Below are 22,138 nucleotides of genomic sequence, written 5' to 3' on the forward strand. Positions count from 1 at the left end.
TTCTCCTGGGCCACAGTTTCCTCCAAGGAGCAGATGTTGCACATTAGAACTAATAGGCTTCACATTAGGCGAGCAGCTAGACGAACATCTGTTCACAACACTGTGAGTGATCTGAGTTCCCTTGGGCTGTTATTCATAGCAAGACACTCACTTTACTCTCAGAGTCTCAAAAGCGCTTGACTGATCTGAATTAATTAAGCCACATAAACCTCTTGAGAGGCAGAGAGAACACCTAGGAAGACAGAGGAGGGAGAAGGATGGAAAAGGGTTGTCTAATACGGAGATGAACCTCTCCAGTGGTCCAATAATACATCAAGTGAACCTCACTACCACAGCCAGTGAGGCCCCAGGGAAATTTACAGGTCATTTGTATCAACAGACATTGCCATTGACAGTGATTAAAATATTAAAATCATAAAATACTTAACAGCTTAAAGCGTCCTTAGAGATCATCTGGAACAATCCCTCATTTTAAGACTGAAAAAGCCGGCCACTTAGACGAGTGAGAGGGGAAATCAGACCTGCTGGTCCTCGGGACTCTTTCCGGGCTGCTGGCAATGAGCTAGCTGGAACTTTGACTGATAGTCCCTGCAGCAGGAGGAGCTGTGCCCATACCAACTTCCCCCAAGGACCAGGGGGCCTGAAGACTCCAGGTGCTTCACAGAGCTCCCTAAAGAGCTGCCCCTAAGCACAGACTACTCTGCACCTGAATGCAAAATATTTGTCTCCCAGTGACAAGGCCACTCCCTTTAGTCCACTAAAAAGGAAGGCACCAGGGGATGAGGTCCTTCTGCTATAGTACAGTCCACAAGGGCATCCAGCTGCACCTTGGCCCAAGCACACTTCTCCACAGGATACCAGGACACTAAGGCACCTGTGTATCTTCTGACCCTTCTCCCCGTGGCCCTTGCCCCCTACTAGCAACGCTGGCTGGCGTTCACCCACACCCTCTGCATGATACCCGTTAACCATTAGCCCTTCCAGACCTTTCCTGTGGTTATTGTTCACTGAATACGTTCTGAATATCTTTCCATGTAAGTACACATAGATAAAAATTGCCTTTTTAACGACTGCAAGGTATTTTACTGCATCATTACACCAGAATGTAATCAGCAATCTCCCTTGGTTGTTTCCAGTTTAGCTCCTTCCAATTTTTCACAGTTAAAAACAATACAGCAGTGACCGGGTTATTTTTTGAGGATGGATTCTTAGAAGTGGAATTGCCAAGTCAAAGAATATGGACCTTTAAAAGGTTTTTGATACAATCTTCCAAATTTTTCCCCAGAAAAGTGGTATCAGAGTAGGTGCCCACAAGATATCTGAGGTGGATCATTATTGACTTCACATAGTTTCCTTGCGTTTCATTCAGCTTCGTTCCAGCAGAAGCCAGTAGCCTGGTCAAACGCCAGATGGTACACTCACCAGAAGTCCCAAGAGGTTGGATAACCTTCTGTAAGTTGTGAGAGTTTTGAAGAAATGCGGACAGGTCATTACTGGAGGCAGTAAGATAAAGGGGCTTTTTCTTTATTAAGCATCTTAATTTTAATAAGGATATTTTCTTTCTGTAAATTTTCAGTTTGGGATAGGTTTATTTCTCCGTGGTGAAATTACGGGATATAGTTATTCTTTATTTTGCTTATCGGTATTTCCTAAGATTTTTACAGTGTCCTTGTAATATATACACGGTTGCTCCACCTCGGCACTATCGACATTTTGGTGCAGGTAGTTCTTTGTTGTGGGGCAATCCTATGTGGCATAGGGCACTTAGAGCATCCCTGGCCTCCACCCACTAGATGCCAATAGCCCTACCCCTCAGCTGTGACAACCAAAAATGTCTCTAGATATTTCCAAATATCTCCTGGGGGTCAAAATTGCCCCCAGTTGAGAACCACTGCGCTAGTTAAGAGACAAAACTGTGACTGATATTACCTCACAAAGGGCAGGATCTGCTCGCCACAAGACAAAAGCCAATCGTCAACAGGCAAGATGGTGGCAGAGAAAGGGCAGTTTATTACAGCTTGCTAGCAAGGGGGAAGGTGGCTGACTAATGTCCGAAAGAACCATCTCACAGAACAAAGACTACAGGCCAGTTATATGGAGGGCTGGTCTCCGAGTGGGGGAGGCACCTGATCTCTGGGGGGGGGGGGGGGGCGTCCATCTGGTCTTAGTTCCTGGCAGTCATTTGTTTTACTTGATATGCATCAGAGACTGGAGCAACGCCCTACACCCTGATCTTTCAGTTGTCATTGATGATGGCTGTCAGCATAGACTCTCTGCCCGGGGGTCATCACATTCCTAAGGAACTCAAAAGAACAAAATTATCAACTTATAGCAGCTGGGAAGGGCCGTAAAATCCAGAGTTAGTCAGAGGTCATTCAAAGTTACAATATGCTTTCTTTTCTACAATATGGCTTCCCTTATGTCAACCTTTTGTATTGAGCTGGTATCGCTAATACTAATAATAAACACTTACACTGCTCTGTGCCAGACACTATTCCCACTGCTTCAGGAGTATTAGCTTGTTGATTGTTTTCAACAGTCCTTTGATGTGGTTACTATTATTATATCCATTTTACCTATAAGGAAACTGAGAACAGAGAGGTTGAGTAACATGCCCCAGGTCACACAGCTAGAAAGTACAGGGGCCCAGGTTGGAACCCAGGTGACTCCAGAGCCTGTGCCCCTAATCATTTTTCTGCAGCTGCCTCTCATTGAAAGTTTTTTTAAAGACTCTTTTTAGTCATTTAACTTTTTCCAGCAAATCTTATAAAGTGTTTTCAAACACATACAATAATACAATGAACATCCATATAGTCATCACCTAAATTTAATAACTTTCAAGATTTTACCATCTTTAATTCACTTGTCCCTTTCTCTCTCTCTCTCTCCGCTCTCTTTCTCTCATTTGCTTTCTTCTTCCCTCCCTTCCTCCTTTCTCCCTTTCTATTATATCGTTTCATCCCCTACATGGTTCTAAAAGATATGGCTACTTTCTCACATAACCGTAACGCCTATGGCACCTAACAAAATAAACAATTGTTTGGTATCAATCCATATTCAAATTTCCATGATTATCTCCAAAACATGGTTTTAAGTCTTGACAATGTTCAGCTTTGGACAGTGACTAGGAAGGATGAAGCAACGCTTCCCCGCATATCGTGAATCCTAAAGGAAGACCGAGGTGGTCACGCAAGTACATTTCATAGGAACTCTCTAAGTGGTTTGGGTTAAAAAGGAAAGGAAAACACACAGCCCACAACAACAACAAAGATCCTATTGTTGGTCTGGAGATACGAGTCCTGGCATGAGAAGGAACACGGTTGATGGTTAAAGTTAATTTTAACAACAGCAGGGAACTGGGGCTAGCCTTCAGAGTTCCTCTGCTTTGCTTTCTCGGTGCATATTTATGATTTCATTTTAATGCTTGTTGATTTACTTCTATTAGCCCATAAAAACTCTGACTCCGTCTTTCTGTTGTCCTTGAAACACAGCAGAAATTCCTCACGAGTCTGTGGTTAAGGACTGGCCTCCAGGTGAGTGAAGACAGCACCAGTTGGTCTTAGTTTATTTGAGGGCAGCAGGTTGAAGAGTGAGCAGAATTCTTTGAAGACCGGTGGGGATCACTGCTGCCCCTTCACCCCACACTGCCACCTGCTGGAGTGAGGTTAGGGGCAATAAGCGGGACCCTCCTTGTGTTCGTTTCCTATGGCTGCTGTGACAAATTACCACACACTCAGTGGCTTAAAACAGCACACATTTATTCTCTTACACTTATGAAGGTCAGAAGTCCAAAATCAACTTCACTGGGCCAAGATCTAGGTGTTAGCAGGCAGTGCTCTTAGGGAAGAATCCGTTTCCTTGCCTTTTCCAGCTTCTAGAGCTGCGTTCCTCACACTCCTTGGCTCAGGGCCCCTTCCTCATCTTCAAAGTCAGCAGTGCAGCATCTTGCTTCAGTGATCACATTGCCTTCTCATTCTGTGTCACATCTCCTCAGCCTCCCTCTTATAACAACTCTTGTGATTACGTTTAGAGCCTACCAGGATAATTCAAGACAATCTCCCCACCTCACGATCCTTAACTTAATACATCTGCCATATAAGGGAACATTCACAGGTTTGGGGATTAGGACCCGGACACCTTTGGGGGTTGTTACTCAACCTCTTGCATTCCACTTGAGAAACAACTTGTTCCAAGAGTAACACCACTTGTATTTTGAGACCACAAAGCCTTTTACATGTGTTTTTCGTTAGATTATCACGACAATCCCTCAAGATAGGCAGGGTGTGGGTTCCCCCAGAAAACCCTGAGGCAGGGAGTTAAGTGCATGTAGTTTATTTGGCAGGTGACCCTAGAAAGCAAACGAAGAGTGGGGAGGTGAGACAGGGAGGGGAAGGAGCCAATACAGGGTGTGGAATCAAGCTGGCTACCACCGCAGGACACTGGAGCTCAATCCCCACAGGAGACTCTGAGAGACAGAATAGGGACCTCGGTTATTCCAACAGGGGCTGGCAAGCTGGGATTTATCCACCAACCCCCCAATGCAGCCTTGATTGAGGCAGCTTTGGGGCGTTAACTGTCTGGCACTTCCAGCTTTCCCGCCCTTGAGGCCAGTGTCCTTCCAAGGCCAGAAGAAGACCTCAGACAACCACAGGCATGTTCAGCAAGCAGCCTACGTGAGGAGGAGAATGCCCAGGGGGTTGGCTGGGCATCAACAGTGTCCGCTAGGATCCCCACTTACCAATGAGATTCATATATTCTTTCACCAAACATGTATTGAGTACTTGCTTACTCTGGGCCAGACACCACGCTAGGTGCTGGAGCTCATGAATGAATGAGGCCTCCCTGCACGTGAGGGACTCAGCGTGTACAGACATGTAAAGAGACACAATATAATATCATGGTGAGGGCTATGCCAGAACTGTAAGTACTTGTGCCTGGCACATAAAGGTTCGCAAAAAAATAGGTTTTTAAAAACAAAGTACTATAAACAGCAGAAGACCTCTGTTGGGAGGACAAATGTCCCTCTTCATAATCAGAGCCAGGCACCCAAATAAGGTACTGAGATGAAATGGGGTAAAATACCAAGTGACTGGCCAAGGGCACCTGGCCTGTGAACAGAAAAGCAAGGTGTTGAACAGCAGGACAAGAACCCACATTTTCTGACTCCTAGGCCAGGGTTCCTTCCACTCTACCCTATGGTCTCTGGGAGATGAGCGCTCGCACCTATCGCAATGCCGGGTACATAGTTAAGTATGGGGTCCTCGTGAAATGGAAACAGGGCATTTGGTTGACCATGAGAAAGGAAAAGCATAATCCATCTCAGGAATGGTAACAGACTTTTCCTAAGGGGAAAGCCTAAAATTTTGGTGAAATTTTTTAATCACCTTCCAAAGGCCCCATCTCCTAATACCATCACATCCAGTATTAGGTTGCAACATCTGAATTTGGGGGGACACAAACGTTCCATCTATAGCACCACCCCATTCCAAGCACACTAGACCAGCGGAATATGCTTCCCACATGAAGGGTTAGAGCTGAATCCTTGTACCTTCTGGGTAGCTCGCTTCCAGGAGGAAGAATGAGCCGAGCGTGCTCAGTTATTCTTCCCAACTTTACCAGGTAGTTAAGCAACTCACCTCTCTAGTGTAGAGAGGGGCCAAGATCGTATGAGGAAAAATCCCTCATTATGAAAAGCAGAAATAGGGAAAAGCCGTTCTCTCTAACGCTGCGGATGGGAAACAGAACCACCAGGGACTGAGGTATCCCTTTCTCCCGAGGTCTGTGTGCTCCCTCATCCCAACCTGTCCCACTACATCTGCTTCTTTCCTCTCATTCTCCCCTGGCAACCTCTTCTTACTCTTCTCACTCATAGCCTGATATGGGGGCCTCACTCCCTAAGTTCACCTCACTATTCAGCTTGGTCCCCAAAGCCGACACTTGTCCTTTCAACATCCCCACCCCAAATTTACAGAAGAGTCAGAATGGCCCAGCTCTTAAAGCCAGGCTGCCCAAGACACAAGCCAGCACCCAGTCAACTTATTCAGCAACTCCGTCAGGAAGGCTCACTCATCCCAATAGGACCCACGGGAGGCTGTGTGTAACCAGAAAGCCACTCCACTGATTTACAAAGGGAGATGTTACTTTCCAGTGACTCAAATGTTCATGTCTATGAGAGGACCTTAGTGGGAATTAGAATTAGTGACAATGAGAAACTATTGACAAATTTAGGTGGGATAATGCTTTTTTGGCTAAGTGGCACGTCTTGAGGTTTATAATTTACTTTAAAATAATTCAGAATGAAAATGAAGTACACAAATGAAGGGAGGCAGTCATTTTGGAAAATAGTTTGGCAGCTTCTTACAAAGTTAGAGGTGCCATATGACCTAGCAATTCTACTCCCAAGTATCTACCCAAGAGAAATGAAAGGGTATGTACATGTAAAAACACGTACATAAATATTCACCACAGCATTATTCATAATGACCAAAAAGTTGAAATAACTCAAATATCTGTCAAATGACAAATGGATAAACAAAATGTGGTATAACCATACAATGGAATATTATCTGGCAATAAAAAGGAACAAAGTACAAATTCGTGCTAAAACATGGATGACCTCAAAAACATTATGCTCAGTGGAAGAAGCCAGACAAAAAAGAACACATATGGTGTGATTCCATTTTTACAACATATTCAGAAAAGGCAAATCTGTAGAGAGAGAAAGATTAGTGGTTGCCTAGGACCAGGGGTGGGAATGAGGAGCAACTATAAATGGACGCCAGGTTTCTTTTTAGGGTAATGGAAATGTTCTAAAGTCAGATTGTGATGAAGATTGTACAAGTCTGTAAATACACTAAAATTCTTTGAACTGTACATACACACCAAATGGGTGAATTGTACGTAATGTGAGTTATATCTCAATAAAGCTATTTTTAAAAAGGAAGAAGGAAGGAAAAGAAAAAAGGAAGGAAGAAGGGAGGGAGGGAGAGAAAGAAGGAAGGAGAGAAGGAAGAAGATTTTTGTTGGCCATGATGGTCATAGCCTTCACAGTACCAGAACATCTGAGAAGCCAAAATCATCATCAGAATGTTGCTTGGTGAGAGAGAGGTGGAAGGTCTTGAAAGAGTTTAGATGCAGGAGATTCTGAACCTGATAAACCCGCCGTTCCCTGTAGCCTCCATCTTTCCTCTGAACAGTGCTGGATAAACACAGCAAATGTCTAACCCATTGGTTCTCTCTTCTCTTTGGTTGGTGGTAAATATCCCTCTCTAGTTACTCACCTTGTGTCTAAGCGATGAAATATGATGGGGCTTGCTAGTATTTTTTTCCCCTAAAAATATATCTAAACTGCCCTAACTATGATTTTTAGTGTTTCCAAAAGTCTTCAGTCACAAGTATTCAGACAAACTCTTGGTTTCATCCCACAGGCGGATACTCTTTCATTGCATATGAATTTTTTAACACTCAAAGGGTAATCTTATTTTGTAAGTTTTGGGGAAGCCATCACTCTTGAGCCCATGTACCACCGACAGCGTACTGACATGCAGTATTATCAGGGATTTTAGGCAAGTCTAAGGAGATTATATGTATTTCTTCATCAATTAGATCTCACTGGCTTTCTGTCTTCAGAGATTTCTGCTCTGCTGATAGCTTTCTGCCTGTTTTCCAGGACTGTGGTAAAATTAGTCTCAAAATACACACTGACACAAATCTCTAATGCCATTTCCAGATTTGAGAGCCTGAGGAAGAAGAGAGATGTGTGTTTGGTCTGCCATCTTGATCCAATCTGCAACTTCATTTATCACACCTGTATAATATGCTGGTGTGTTGATGTAACATAATTTACATAACTACTTCATATTTTTCTATATTAAAATTAACATTGTAACCAACATCCTTATATATAAATCTCGGCATATCACTCTGATTGTTTCTAAAGAAACCCTTTTAATGCCCATTGAATAAAATAACAAGTTGGGGTCTCTGTTTGGGTTTTCATAAACATACACATTTAGCAAAAGTTTCGACTTGTCAGTGCGCGATGTTTAATCTAAGGACAAGAGAATGAGAAAACCAGATCAATCTTTAGTTTGGGGATCAAATCACATCAGAATTCTCTACTTCCAACTCTTCATGATTCCTAACAGTCCATTTTCTCACCCTTTCTTTACCCTTACCAAAGATCCTGTGCAGAATCAAAAGGAAGACAGTACGTAGAAAGATCTAAGCTGTGGAGTAATCCCAGTGCTGGAGAGCAGAGGGACATTCGGCTGGAACCACTCCAATACCTAAAAGGTTTTCATCTCTGGAACCTTTAATCTAACATTTTCACTGTATCAGCTTTATTTTTTTTACTTAAGAAAAGATTTGTGAAAATTCTAGGCTTCCTTTTTACTGTGTTCTGCACAATCTGATGAACTCTAATGAGCTGCAAGAGATTTTAAAACTCTGTTAATTCAGCACTGGAAAAACAATTGAAGCTACGATACATCTCTGGAGGCCCAACGTGAAATAAAGAAAGTTAGAGGCATAAACGTAGCCTTTAGTAAAGATCTGAGTTACCTCCCAAGAGGTAGAGAAGATGACAGGAGGTACAGAGGAGGCATGAACACAGCCAGATGAGAAGGAGGCTCTCAATAAATACTTGTCAAATAAATGAGTCAGAATTACAGCCAAGAAGAAAAAAAAAAATCCACCCTCTAACCAGGTGCATCAAAACAACCATGTTTAAATCAAAAGGGGGGGAAATAGTATATTTATTGTTTTCTAGGTTGAAAACAGGGTTATAAGAAATCTCGAAAGTGATTAGCATAAATTTGGGAGGAACCATAAGATCCAACTCCAATCCAACAGGAAAATCTATTTGTTCTCTTTCAATTTTTATCTTTTCTCAATTTATCCACATCCTTTTCCCTCCTGTGAGGAAGCGCTGGAACAAGGAAAGGCGTAGGAAACTCAGGGAAAATATGAGGTTGAGAAAATTTGAATTTGTTCACTCAGTCTTTCAAGTCTTCATGAATCATTCATTCAACTACCATTTATTGAGTCCCTAATATGTGCAAGAGACCATTCTTTCATTTTTAAAAAAACTTTTTCTTATTATACAATGAGTAGAAATTTTAAAAATTTCATACGGATATAAAAATTTATTTTTTGTTGATAAAATATAAACAGTTACTTAATATTCCACTACCTGGAAACAACCATTGTTAAGATTCTGAGAGTATTTCCTTTTCATTTTTTTCCTATTCTAGTTTTTTTAGTGATCAAGTTCTTATTAAATATAGAATATTTTTCAAGTTATTTTAATAGAATTTTTTATTCTTATTTCTTTTCATTACCATTCTGTTGATCCCATTTTCATGGGTCATTAAAAAATCTTTAAGGGCTTGTCCTGTGGCTTAGTGTTTAAGTTCAGAGAGCTCCTCTTTGGTGGCCCAGATTCGGTTCCCGGGAGCGGACCTGTACCACTCGTCAGCAGCCATGCTATGGCAGCGACCCACATACAAAATAGAGGAAGATTGGTACATATGTTAGCTCAGGGCAAATCTTCCTCAAACAACAAAAAAATCTTTAAAATATAGTTTTATGGATGCATAATATTCCCTTAACTGAATGTGATCTGCCCTCCAGTGCATGCACCATATTGTACATAATCTTTCCTCTGTTATTGGACATTCCAAAGCTTTCCAGTGTTTTACTACTAGGATATTGTAAAAAATTTTTTGCACATAAATATTTTTTTGTGCTGCTGATTCTTCCCACAGGAAAGATTGCTAGAATCATAATGCCTGGGCCAAGTGGTTCATGATAAGCCCTACAGCTCAGCACCACCCAATAGAATGTTCTGTGATAATGAAATGTTTAATATCCACACTGTCCAATATGGTAGCCAATCACCACATGTGACTGCTGAGTACTTGAAATGTGGATAGCACAACTGAGAAACTGAATTTTTTATTTTGTTTAATTTTAAGTAATTTAAATGTAAATAGCCTCCTGTTGCTAATGGCTATGGTATTGGACAGTGCAGCAATAGCTGGTCTAAGATCTTAATTTGTTTGACTTTTGGAGACTTCCACAAAATGGCCCTCATTCTGTTTCCATGGCACTGAGTTAAGAAAGTACTCAGACAAGTTGTGTGGGCCTGGAGAGTCTGAGGATGATAATGAGGACTTTGTTGATGCCTCATGAACTGTGCTCTGCTGTCATATCAGGTGGTCCCAGCAGACATGAGGCCAGGCTATGAGCAGACCTGGATCTGCCTCATGAGAATAAGCTTTATGTATTTATGGTGAACCTGGAGAGAAACTCTTCTGCTTCCAGAGAGTTAGATGTGACTCTCCCTTACTCAGGCATTACCATCCCCCACTGCGTGCCTGATGGTGAAGATATGGGGACTTCCTTCTGCACCTTGAGATAAGTAAATGCTGATTAATCTACTCAGACGGTGCCTGGGTCTGTAATTTCCACCAATGCATACTATAGTCGACATTTCTCAATATAATGGTCATGAAAAGGTACGACTTTTCCAAGGCTCTTGACATGTCTGGACAGATTTCCTCCACTCAGAAGTTAGCACTGACCCACTCCCACCATCAGTACATGTGAATGCTCATCTTAGTGCACCACCCCCAGCAACCATACTATTTGTTACACTTACAAATTTAATGGATAAAAAAATGTATATCATTGTCATTTAAATTTGCATTTATCTACAAGCAAAATGCTAAGAGAGCTCCTATCTTTTAAAAAGTTATCTCTCAACCCACACATCTATGGACAGCTAATCTTTGACAAAGGAGCCAAGAACATACAATGGGGAAAAGAAAGTCTCTTCAACAAATGGTGTTGGGAAAACTGGATAGCCACACGCAAAAAAATGAAAGTAGACCCTTACCTTACACCATACACAAAAATTAACTCCAAATGGATTAAAGACTTGAATGTAAGACCTGAAACTGTGAAACTTCTAGAAGAAAACATAGGCAGTATGCTCTTCGACATCGGTCTTAGCAACATCTTTTCAAACACCATGTCTGACCGGGCAAGAGAAACAATAGAAAAAATAAACAAATGGGACTACATCAAACTAAAAAGCTTCTCCACAGCAAAGGAAACCATCAACAAAATGAACAGACAGCCTAACAATTGAGAGAAGATATTTGCAAACCATACATCTGATAAGGGCCTAACCTCCAAAATATATAAAGAACTCATGCATCTCAACAACAAAAAAACTACCAACCCAGTTAAAAAATGGGCAAAAGACCTGAACAGACATTTCTCCAAAGAAGATATACAGATGGCCAACAGACACATGAAAAGATGTTCAAAATCACTAACTATCAGGGAAATGCAAATCAAAACTACAATGAGATATCACCTCACGCCCGTCAGAATGGCTATAATTAACAAGACAGGAAACAACATGTGTTGGAGAGGATGTGGAGAGAAGGGAACTCTCATACACTGCTGGTGGGAGTGCAAACTGGTGCAGCCACTATGGAAAACAGTATGGAGATTCCTCAAAAAATCAAGGATAGAACTGCCATATGATCCAGCTATTCCACTGTTGGGTATTTATCCAACCAACTTGAAAACACCAATTTGTAAAGGTGTATGCACCCCTGTGTTCATTTCAGCGTTATTCACAGTAGCCAAGACTTGGAAGCAACCTAAGTGCCCATCAAGGGAAGAATGGATAAAGAAGATGTGGTATATATACACAATGGAATACTACTCAGCCATAAGAAACGATGAAATCCAGCCATTTGTGACAACATGGATGGACATTGAGGGTATAATGCAAAGTGAAATAAGTCAGAGGGAGAAGGTCAAATACTGTATGATTTCCTTCATTAAGTAGTAGATAATAACAACAATAAACAAACACATAGGGACAGAGATTGGATTGGTGGTTACCAGAGGGGAAGAGGGGAGGGAGGAGGGTGAAAGGGATAATTCAGTACATGTGTATGGTGATGGGTTGTAATTAGTATTTTGGTGGTGAACATGATGTAATCTATGCAGAAATAGAAGTATAATGATGTACACCTGAAATTTTTACAATGTTATAAAACAATGTTACTGCAATAAACAAAAATTTTTTTAAAAAAAGTTATCTCTCTTTACTCTACACCAACACATCTGGCTATCATCTCATTTCTCTGTTCTCCTTAACAGCAAAACTCTGAGTTCTCTCTGCTCTTTGCCTTCAATTTCTCTTCTTTTCTCTCTTGGCCTCATTTCAATAAAGACTTCACTCTCACCCACTCCACCACAACTGCTGTTATAAGGGTGACCAATGACCTCCATGTTGCTAAGGCCAGTGGTCACTTTTTAGTCTTCTTCATACTTGACCTATCAACAGAATTGATGTAATCACTATGCCCTCCTTGAAATGCTTTCTTCTTTTGGCTTCTTGGACATCTCATTTTCTCACCTCACTGGCCAATCTTTCAATAATCTATTTGGGGAGGGGGTTCCTCCTGGTCTCCCCAATCTCAAAATGTTGATGTTCCTTGGTACTTAGTACTCAAACTTATCTAACCTATCGGTGCTTGCTCTCTAAGTCAGCTCATTGGCCCAGGGCTTTAACTGCTAATCATATCCCAACAGCTCCCAAATTTATGTTTCCAGCCCAGACTTCTCCCCAAAACTCCAAACTTGCACACCAACTCTATCAACATCTCCACTTTGATATATCAAGTGAAAATGTCCCAAACCAAGTTCCCGATTTCCCACCTGAAATCTTGGAATCATCTTTGATTATTCAGTTTCCTTCACATCCCAAATCTATTAGCAATAGCTTTACCTTAAAACATATCCAGAATCTGACCACTTCTTGCCACCTCCACTGCTACCACCATGGTCCAAGCCACCATCATCTCTCACCTGGATAGTTACAATAATATCCCCACTGGTCTCCCTGCTTCTGCCCTGGACCCATCTTAAGTCTATTTTCTACACAACAGCTAGACTGAACCTTTTTTTGTTTTCTCCTGAGGATGATTCGCCCTGAGCTAACACCTGTGCCAATCTTCCTCTATTTTGTATGTGGGTCACTGCCACAGCATGGCTGCCAAGGAGTGGTGTAGGTCCACGCCTGGGGACTGAACCCGGGCTGCCGAAGTGGAGTATGCCAAACTTAACCACCAGGCCACAGGGCTGGCCCCTAGACTGAGCCTTTTAAAACATGAGTTGGGTTTTCTCCCTCCTTTCTCCAAATCCCCCAACCAGGCCTGGTTCTTCCATGTGTGAGGCCCCAGGCAAGAGTGAAATGAACACTGCCCTTCTCTTCCCACCCCTGGCTCTGTTCTGAACCACCAAGGGACTGACCTGCAGAGCACAGACACCCTATGTTGCATGCCTAAGTTTTACCTATACTCAAAAGCACAGTGGCCCCTTGGTCATCCCACAGTGCTACGGGTATGCACACTTGCAGTATGGTCAACTCTTGGGAGGACGGACCTAGCAAAGAGCTCTGCACAAGTCCTGGTAGCAGGCACAGGGCTGTTAAGGTAGAGAATTCTAAGTTACCAGGTACTCATGAGATGGTCTAGAAAGGGGGGAAGGTCTCCAGATGGGGCACATCACTTTGGCAGATTCTTTGGCCTGTAAGGAGGGGCAGAAAGAAGCTACTGAAAGGAAGGCTCAGCGCAGGGCCTCCAGTTGCCTGGTTTCAATGGACTGGCAATGTCCCAGATGGAGGCTGCCCTGTCAGCCTGAATCCCAGAGTGAAGACAGTGTGGAGCGGGGCTGCAGCTGGCCCATGATGGACATGTGGTGTGAACATACAGCCTTTGAGATCTGGAAGTCTTTCGTTGCCATGACATAATCTATCCTATCCTGACTAATACTTGCTCTGTGAATGTGAGTTCTATAAGGCAGACCATACCTATCTCACTGGTATCTCCACCACCGAGCCCACTGCCAAGCACACAATAAATACTCAAGTAACATTGAGTGAATGCAACCTTTCTGGATTTCATCTGTACAATAAAGGGGGTTAGAGGAGATATTCTATAAGATCTCTTCAAATTCCAGCATCCCATGATTTCTATAATTTCAGAAATAAAAGGTTCTGTGTTTCCTTCTCAAACACCCACATGCCAAAGCCTCATTCCAACCTGAATTTCCTTTCTCTTCTGATGAAAAGCTTTTGTACATGGCTGTATATGTTTTTAGCATTCCAAGAACTGCTTAAGGTTTTAAAATCCTAGTGCAATCAGCTTGTACAAGGCAAGAAATTAAATACTGAGAATGCCTTTTCTGTCCCTGAATATTGTGACCCTGAGCAATGCCTCCCTCCCACCCACCTGGGGTGCTGCTGACTCGGGCAAGTACACCTGCTGTTCAAAGACCATTGGAATTACCTCTAAGAAGGAACTGCTTTGAGAATGAGGCTTGTAATGAAACAGTGATTGAAGCGTCCTGTGGTTTTATGCATGGGTCTTATCTAATGCCTAAGTAGATGAACCGCGTGGCTTAAAAGTCAGAATGGAATTAGGTGCTTGTGTGAGTGAGAGGAAGTCTCTGTTCAGCAACCGTTGCTTCTTTGGGATCCAGCTTGGTTTCCAGAACTACTGTGGGAGCACCTGCACAACGCTGACATCAGTTCAACCCTGCAGAAGTGACTGACAGAGAACCTGGACTGGTAGAGCTGACATGGACCTCAGCTCCCTCCTCATCCAAAGCCCTCATTTCACAGGAAAGTGAAACCCAGGGAGCAAAGGTGATTTGCCTCAGGTACAGGTGGAAGAGAAGATCAAGGGATTTAGGAGGTAAGACCATGATGACTCGGGTGACTTACTGGATGTGGGTGGTTAGGGAGAGAAAGGAATAGAGGACAATTCCAAAGTTTCTCAGTAGGGGTCAAATGAGAAAGAGCAAGCCTGAAGGACATTCGACGAGCTCAGTTTGGGTCACATTGAGTTTGAGGTGTCTGTGAGCCGTACAGACAGATATCAAGCAGACAATTAGATATTATAAATCTGAAACTGAGGAAAAAGGACAAGGCTAAAGAGCTAAATTTAGGAGTCGTCAGCCTGTCCAGTTGGTATTTGAAACTATTACAGAAAGAGAAGAGACAAGAAATCAGAAGGGGGTAACAGGGAAATAGCCAGCAGAACATCAACATCTAAGGGCTTTGTTAAAAATAAAAATAAATAAAATAGAGAGGAGTTTGCAAAGTAGCCTACAAATGAGTGGCCAGGGAGATGGGAGGGAAATGGCGGGGATGGTGTTAGTAGAGGCGGGAGAGAGGCTTCAAGAAGGCAAACACGTCCAGCAGGTGCAGCACACACTGCTAATGGCTTCCACAATATACAGTCCCCCTTCTTTCCTTGCTAACAAAATGTTGATTTTTTTTCAGAGTGGCAATAAATCTGGTCCAAAAAAACAACAAAATCTGATTTCCCAGGCTCCTTTGCATCCAGAGGTGGCCCCTATGACAACCTTCTGGCCAATTAGATATGAGCAGGTGTCTATCTACTTGGTGGGGCCACCAGGGAAACTATTATTTTCCTGATATAAACAGTCAAACAGCTGGCATCCCACTTTTGCCCTTAGCCCTTTGCCCCTTCTTCCTTCTGAAATAATGATTCTATGTCCAGAGGAACAGCAACTATCTAATGAGCTGAGTAAAAAAGACACACTCAGTAGATGCTGGAGTGGAAAATTAGGAGTCTGATCCCGAGCCACCCAGCTGACAGAGTGAGAAGCTGGAGAGTCAGCCTTGACTCCACCACCATCTCACTTCCTTGGATCCAAGACACTTGATTCTTCCCTGAAATACCTTTCGAAGTCACTTTCTTCTAACCACCCCTACTAGCCCCGCATTGTCTTGCCTGGCCCACGCCATGTCTTGCCTGGCTAACTGAGCTGTCATCCTAACAGGTCCCCCTGCTTCCACATGCACCCTCTCCAACTCGTCCTCTAACCCACAGTCAAAAATGGAATACTTTGTGTTCATCCCTGCTTACAATAATTTCATGGTTCTTCATTGCCTAGTAGATAAAGTCAAAGGTCCAGAGACAGGCCCTTCACGATTTGGCTCATGCCCTACATTGATTATGACATACTATGCAAATATACATTTTAACCATTTTGTGAACAAGGACCATGTGCCAAACATGGTGCTAGGAACCATGCATTTATTTAGTCCTCCTAATGTTCACATATTTGGTAGTAATATTCTCATTTTACAGATGAGTCAACTGATTCTCAGAGAGGTTCAATCACTTGCCCAAGAACACATAGCTAGTTTAAGTGGGGAAGGCCTGGATAGTCAAAGATCTTTCCACCCAGACAGTGCCTTGACATGAAAGAAGGTACCCCCACCCCTGCCTCCTGTTCCTCACTATTCCCCATCTACCCTACATGGGCAGCCTTGTCGGAGAACTACAGCCAAAGTCAGTCTTGCCCCGGGGGCCAGAGGACTCCGTGCCCCCGCTGCAGTGGGCAGGAGAGCGATTCTCCACACTGGCTTCAGCGAGGGAGGAGAGAACCGCCCTGAACTGGAGCTGCATCTCGGGCTGGTCGGCCCATCCCCCCAGTCAAGGCCCCTCCTTCTCCTCGCTAGCTGGGTGTTGGGTGGCAAGTGCCGAGATGAGGACCCGGGGGCGGAGAGCCCTTCTCCTTTGACCCAGCCAGCCTGGCTGGCACCACGGCGGAGTGGGATCCTGGCTCCAAAGCCACCCTCTCCTGGCTCCGGAGCTGGAAGACTTGCGGGGGAGGACTCTGGTGACTCCCCCAAAGCTCGAGCAAGACCGGGCATCCACCCCTCATCACTAACCCAGCCTGGGCGCTGGTCCCGTGCGCTCCGCTGCGCAGCCTGCTCCGGGGCAAGAGCGCCTGTGCGCCCCGCTGCCGCCCAGCCTCCGGACCGACAGCATCCGCGGGCAGCGGGACCCCGGAGGAGGGCAGCCCGGCAGCCCCGAGAGCCTCGAGGTTGAGGGACGCGTGGTCGGGGAACCTCCTGTGAGCTGCTATCCGGGTTGGGTCACCCAGATTTGTAACTGGAGAAGGGTCCAGGTCCTCGAGGGACATCTCCAGCTGGCACCTCTGGCCCTCGGACCGCGGACTCGGAGCCCAGGCTGCCCCGTGGGCAAACCGACCCGAGTTCTGGTCTCCAGCCAGCGGCACCCTCGCACCCCGGATCCCCCCGGGCACGGAAGCGGTCTAGCCGCCCTGCTCAGCCCTCCTGGGCAGCGGCGCAACGAACCCCAGCTGCTCCAAGCACCCCGATTAGACCCTGGGCAGCCTCTTCTGCCCGGGTAGCCTCTCCCCGGGGGCTCACCCGCTCGCGCCCCTGCGCGTCCCTCTTTGTTTCTGAGCTTGCTCTGCAAGTGATGTAACGAGCCCAGGCTCGCGCGCCGCTTTCCCCCTTCCCCAGACTGTCCCCCCTCCCTCCCTCCCTCCATCCGCACCCGGAGCTCTGCGCGCAAAGCCGGGCGCTGGGCTGCGCCGCCGCTCCGCTCCCAGAGCACTGGGGACCGGCGGGCGCTGTTGGGAAAGACACGCTCCCACGTCCCACCGCCTGGGTGCAGAGTCAGTGGGGAAAGCCGGGTTTTCCTTCCAGAATCAAGGGAGAGAGCCGAGAGGACAGCTGCTGTGGAGGTTTCTAAGGAGACTCAGACTGGCTTCTTTCCCTGTTCCTGGGAGACGGCAGGAAACCTCAGGTACCTGGGTCATCCCAGTCGGTGGACGTTTATATGAGACAGAGGTTGCAATAGTAAGAGAGAGAGAGAGACAGAGAAAGAGTGAGAGCAGCACAAACAGAAATAGAGTCGGAGACAGAGACTAAGATTGACATACAAGTAGAGAGTCAGAGACAAGAGTAAGAGAGACAGAGAGTTGGTGGGTGGGAAATTGACTTGGGTTGTTTGTTTGTTTTTTAAACCCACTGTGGTTTTGCCTCTGACAGAAGAGAGAAAAGCTGCTCCCTGTCCAGCAAGCAGCCCCCAACTGGATGGAGTGAAAGATGCGGCCTGATGACATTAACCCGAGGACTGGGCTGGTGGTGGCCCTGGTCAGTGTCTTCCTGGTCTTCGGCTTCATGTTCACAGTCTCTGGGATGAAAGGAGAGACTCTGGGAAACATCCCCCTCCTGGCCATCGGGCCAGCCATCTGCCTACCAGGTATCGCGGCCATTGCCCTGGCCAGGAAAACTGAGGGATGCACCAAGTGGCCTGAAAATGAGCTGCTGTGGGTCCGCAAGTTGCCCTGCTTCCGGAAACACAAGGACAAGGAGGTGGTGGAACTGCTGAGGACCCCTTCGGACCTGGAGTCAGGCAAGGGAAGCTCAGATGAGCTGGCTAAGAAGGCAGGCCTCAGGGGAAAGCCTCCCCGCCAGGGGGAGGCTGAGGTGCCCATGGCCAGCTCCATCACCACCCCCACACCTGCGGAGGAAGGAGAATGCCAGAGCCTGGTCCATAGCGGGCCTCAGGAGGAGACATCAAGATACCTGGACGGCTACTGTCCCTCGGGCAGTTCCCTCACCTACAGTGCCTTGGAAGCCAAGCGCTCAGCCTGGGACAGGTCCCAGTGCCCTGAGCCCGAGGACAGCATCTTCTTTGTGCCCCAGGACAGTATCATCGTTTGCTCCTATAAGCAGAACAGTCCCTATGACAGATACTGTTGCTACATCAATCAGAGCCAAGGCAGATGGGACCACGAGACTATAGTCTAAGCTTTGCATACGAGGGTCACTGTGTTGATGGACACACAACTACACTCAGCTCCCGATGGAAGGAAACTGCCCTGCTCCAACAGCCTTCACACTGTTAGAAATGGACCTGGTATGTGACGGGTGTGCAAACCTCTGGTGCCTGAGAACCATGTACATAGGCATGTTGGGGACACATTTTAGGGAAGGGTGATGAGGGCTAAGGACACTGGAAGAGGCAATGGGTAGGAGAGGAAGCAGTTCCAATTGCTTTTTAACAATTTAAACCATGTCAGATGTTTTGTCAAGTCTATCTGAAGGCAAGATAGACCTAGAGCGGGCTGCAGACACCAGGCATGAAATCACACATGGGCAGTCCACAGGGAGACAGAGCTGCTTTGGGTCTGAGGAAACTGAGAGAAAAACAGTTTAATGCTTCATTATATGAAATGATTTTTATCTGGTGAAAGCTTTTCACACTTAGCATTTGCTGAAAGAAAAATAAATCAAGATAGAACAGCTCCATCCCTCCAGGTGGGGTGGTTTTCAGACAAAGGGGAGTTAAAGAGAGTTGAATTATGTAATTGAGTTTTTTGATATTATCCTCTGACAAGATCAGGGATTTCAAATAAAGTAAAATGAATGTGACCAGCTATGTGAAAAACTAACATTTTTAGATGGCTATGTTACTTCTTAAACTCTTCATTGAAATTGATTTACTGGGTCTTTATCTGAAGTGTTTTTTAACATTTGCGATCATTGATGTATAATTTCCTCATCAGGTGCAAAATGACTTGATATAATATTTTCATAGATTAGAATTTGTTTTCATCAAGTCAAAATGGATTTTACATGTGTATCCTAGTGTCTTTAACATTTCTGGGAGACATGTACTGGTAATTACTATTCTTATATGCCTTTTAAAATCTAAAGACTATGAAGTTAATACATTAGTCTTGACTTTATGCAGAATTTACATGAAATGCAACGGTTAAACTTCTGGAAATGTCATTATTTGTACATTTGTTCAACACTCCCAGAGACTGTAAATGCCAATGAAACAAGAGTTAATCTACTAGATTTCACTAAAGCCCAGATTTTATTAAGTTCACCTGATCAGTGAACATTACATGACAAATGTCAGTTTTATTTCATACTTAATTTTTTGCTGCTAAGGAAAAACATCACAGTGGGATCCTGAAATGTATTTCCTATTTCACTTGCTCAACTGTAATAGACAAGACGGCACTCGGCCAGAATACCATTTGATCCCTGTTGAAGAGAAATATTGAATTGTATATAGAAATGGTGGTAAATTTCATCCTGGAGGTCAGGATAATTTTGCATCCCTCAAAGAACGATGTTTTATTTTTAATGATCAGATAGTTTCAGCCACTTTCTCCCAAAAGGGGAATTGAGGACAAAAATTTGCGACATACCTCTTTTGTGTATTTCAGGTCCAACTCTGCAATTCTTCAAGTTTAGCAATTATTGTGTCTTAAGAATCATGCCCTTAAAAATCACAATTTTCAAGTTAAATTCAACATCAAAAGTATGTAATTTTTTTAGTAGGGCTTAAATGTCAGAAAATGAGGTGTGTGATCCTGGGCAAATTTTATTTTCTCTCACCTCAGTTCCCTGAAATGGGAGGCGTGGAACCGACTGACGCTAGATTATTTCTATCGTTCGTTCCCAGTTTGAATATTCCATGGCATTATGTCAAAGGCGCTTTATATATTGCCAAGAAATGACTTACAGCAAAATGCATGCCAAAGTTACACAATTCATGAAAACATTTATGCAACATGGATTGAAGTCTTGCTACGACTCAAAAGAATTTTGTAAATGTATGAAAGTAGATTTGTTTTATTACCAAATATTATTTATTCAACAAAATACATTTCTGGGAATAAAATAAAGATGTTGAGAGTAAAATATGTTTGGGAAGAATTTTTTTCAATGTTGGTATACCCCAAATAGTCTAATACATACCCTTGCACTAAATGTAATTTACTTTTGGATTTGGCACGGAGGGAAAATAGTTTTCCAAAATCATAATATCTCTTAATAATTCTAATGCATTTTGAAAGATGGAATTCATGTTTCTATGAAAGTAAAAATTATTGGATAACTCAGGCATAAAAACTTCCTCTAATTTGTTTGCTATTTGTGGACATCTTTAGACATGAGATAGCAAGACATCAGAGAGGGATGTTCACAGAGACTCAGCAAATCCTACACAGGGTCTGAAAAGAGATGCTTGTAGAGTCAGGTGTAGTTTGGGGTTTGGAAAAGTTACTTTCTGATTTCTTGGAACCAGCTCAAACTCCTTGACATCATGCACACACGCACACACACACACACACACAAACACACACCCCAATGTCCAAATCCAAAGTCAACTACTAGTTTAGAGATATAAGGTATTTTATCATATTTTCAAGTTCTATTTCAGAAGAAACTTACTTCGGGTTTCTTCTTGCATCCACCTACTTAAGACACTTAAGTTATCTAAGTATGCATTTGAGGGAATTTTCTGCAAGGCTAAAATAACGGTGTGCAAGTGTTGAGCTGGGAGGCTTAACTTTGACCAGAAAGAATAAAACGTGTGATTGTGTGCGTGAATTTTTCTTAAAATCTTATATTAAGCAACCCCCTCCTAACATGCAGTCAGGTAGACTAGTGCCCCGAATCAACACTTGTTAAGTGCCATTCAGGGTAAAACTGTCATTCTTTTGAACAGAGGTGGAAGAGAAAGAAAACAGGAGCGAGAAGTGTTTGCGCCCTTTAGGGGCAAACAGAGCAGTTCATGCCAATCAACAGTTTTAGCAAATTGTTCACATAGACGTGCTAGATGTGAGGATTGTTCCTGGTGTTCTTTCAGACAGATATAAATTTAAGTAGGCATTAGTTATTTTTCCATTTGCTGTTAATGCAAATAGTCATTTCAACTTGATTTTAAATAGGCATTTTATTTTTGAAATTTCTCTATTGAATTTCTCTTGCTCTATATTCCTATTTATTATGCACACGGGTCCTTTTTCTGAACTGTTTCTTGATTCCAAGGTGTGAATTCAGCCAAGATACCCAAGCTGGAGCATATTTAGACAACTGTTTCAAGATTTCATTACTCTTGCAATCATCAGGGCAGACGAAATCCAGATACAGTTAAGCTCAGGCTCTCTTCCAAACCCTACTAACCAGATCCTTTGAAAATGTTTTCAATACCGTGGATCTTAACATCCACTGAGCTGACAAATATAAGGAAGGAAGATACATGTTTTTAAATGTTTTTCCCTTTTGTAATATCCAACCTCTACTTATTTATTAATATCTCCCCTCTGCACCTACAGTATCATTTATTTGGTGAATTCACTGTTATTCCTATTATTTTATAACATTAAAGAAAATGTTTTTGAAAATCCACAGTCCCACTATCCTAACAGAACCACTGTATTTCCATTTTGT

At 43.7% G+C, this 22,138-nt stretch overlaps 1 protein-coding gene across 1 annotated transcript; it reads left to right on the plus strand.

Moving 5' to 3' along the window:
* The first annotated feature begins 16,617 nt into the window (after positions 1-16,617).
* Positions 16,618-20,598, plus strand: TMEM215 (transmembrane protein 215). The gene is made up of 3 exons (XM_058565351.1): positions 16,618-17,351; positions 17,585-17,684; positions 17,930-20,598. Exon 3 carries the CDS (start codon positions 17,987-17,989, stop codon positions 18,692-18,694), a length of 708 nt encoding a protein of 235 aa, XP_058421334.1. The 5' UTR covers positions 16,618-17,351; positions 17,585-17,684; positions 17,930-17,986; the 3' UTR covers positions 18,695-20,598.
* Positions 20,599-22,138: the final 1,540 nt, after the last annotated feature.

This window comes from Diceros bicornis, chromosome 22 (assembly GCF_020826845.1).
Source record: "Diceros bicornis minor isolate mBicDic1 chromosome 22, mDicBic1.mat.cur, whole genome shotgun sequence".
Lineage (NCBI taxonomy): Eukaryota > Metazoa > Chordata > Mammalia > Perissodactyla > Rhinocerotidae > Diceros > Diceros bicornis.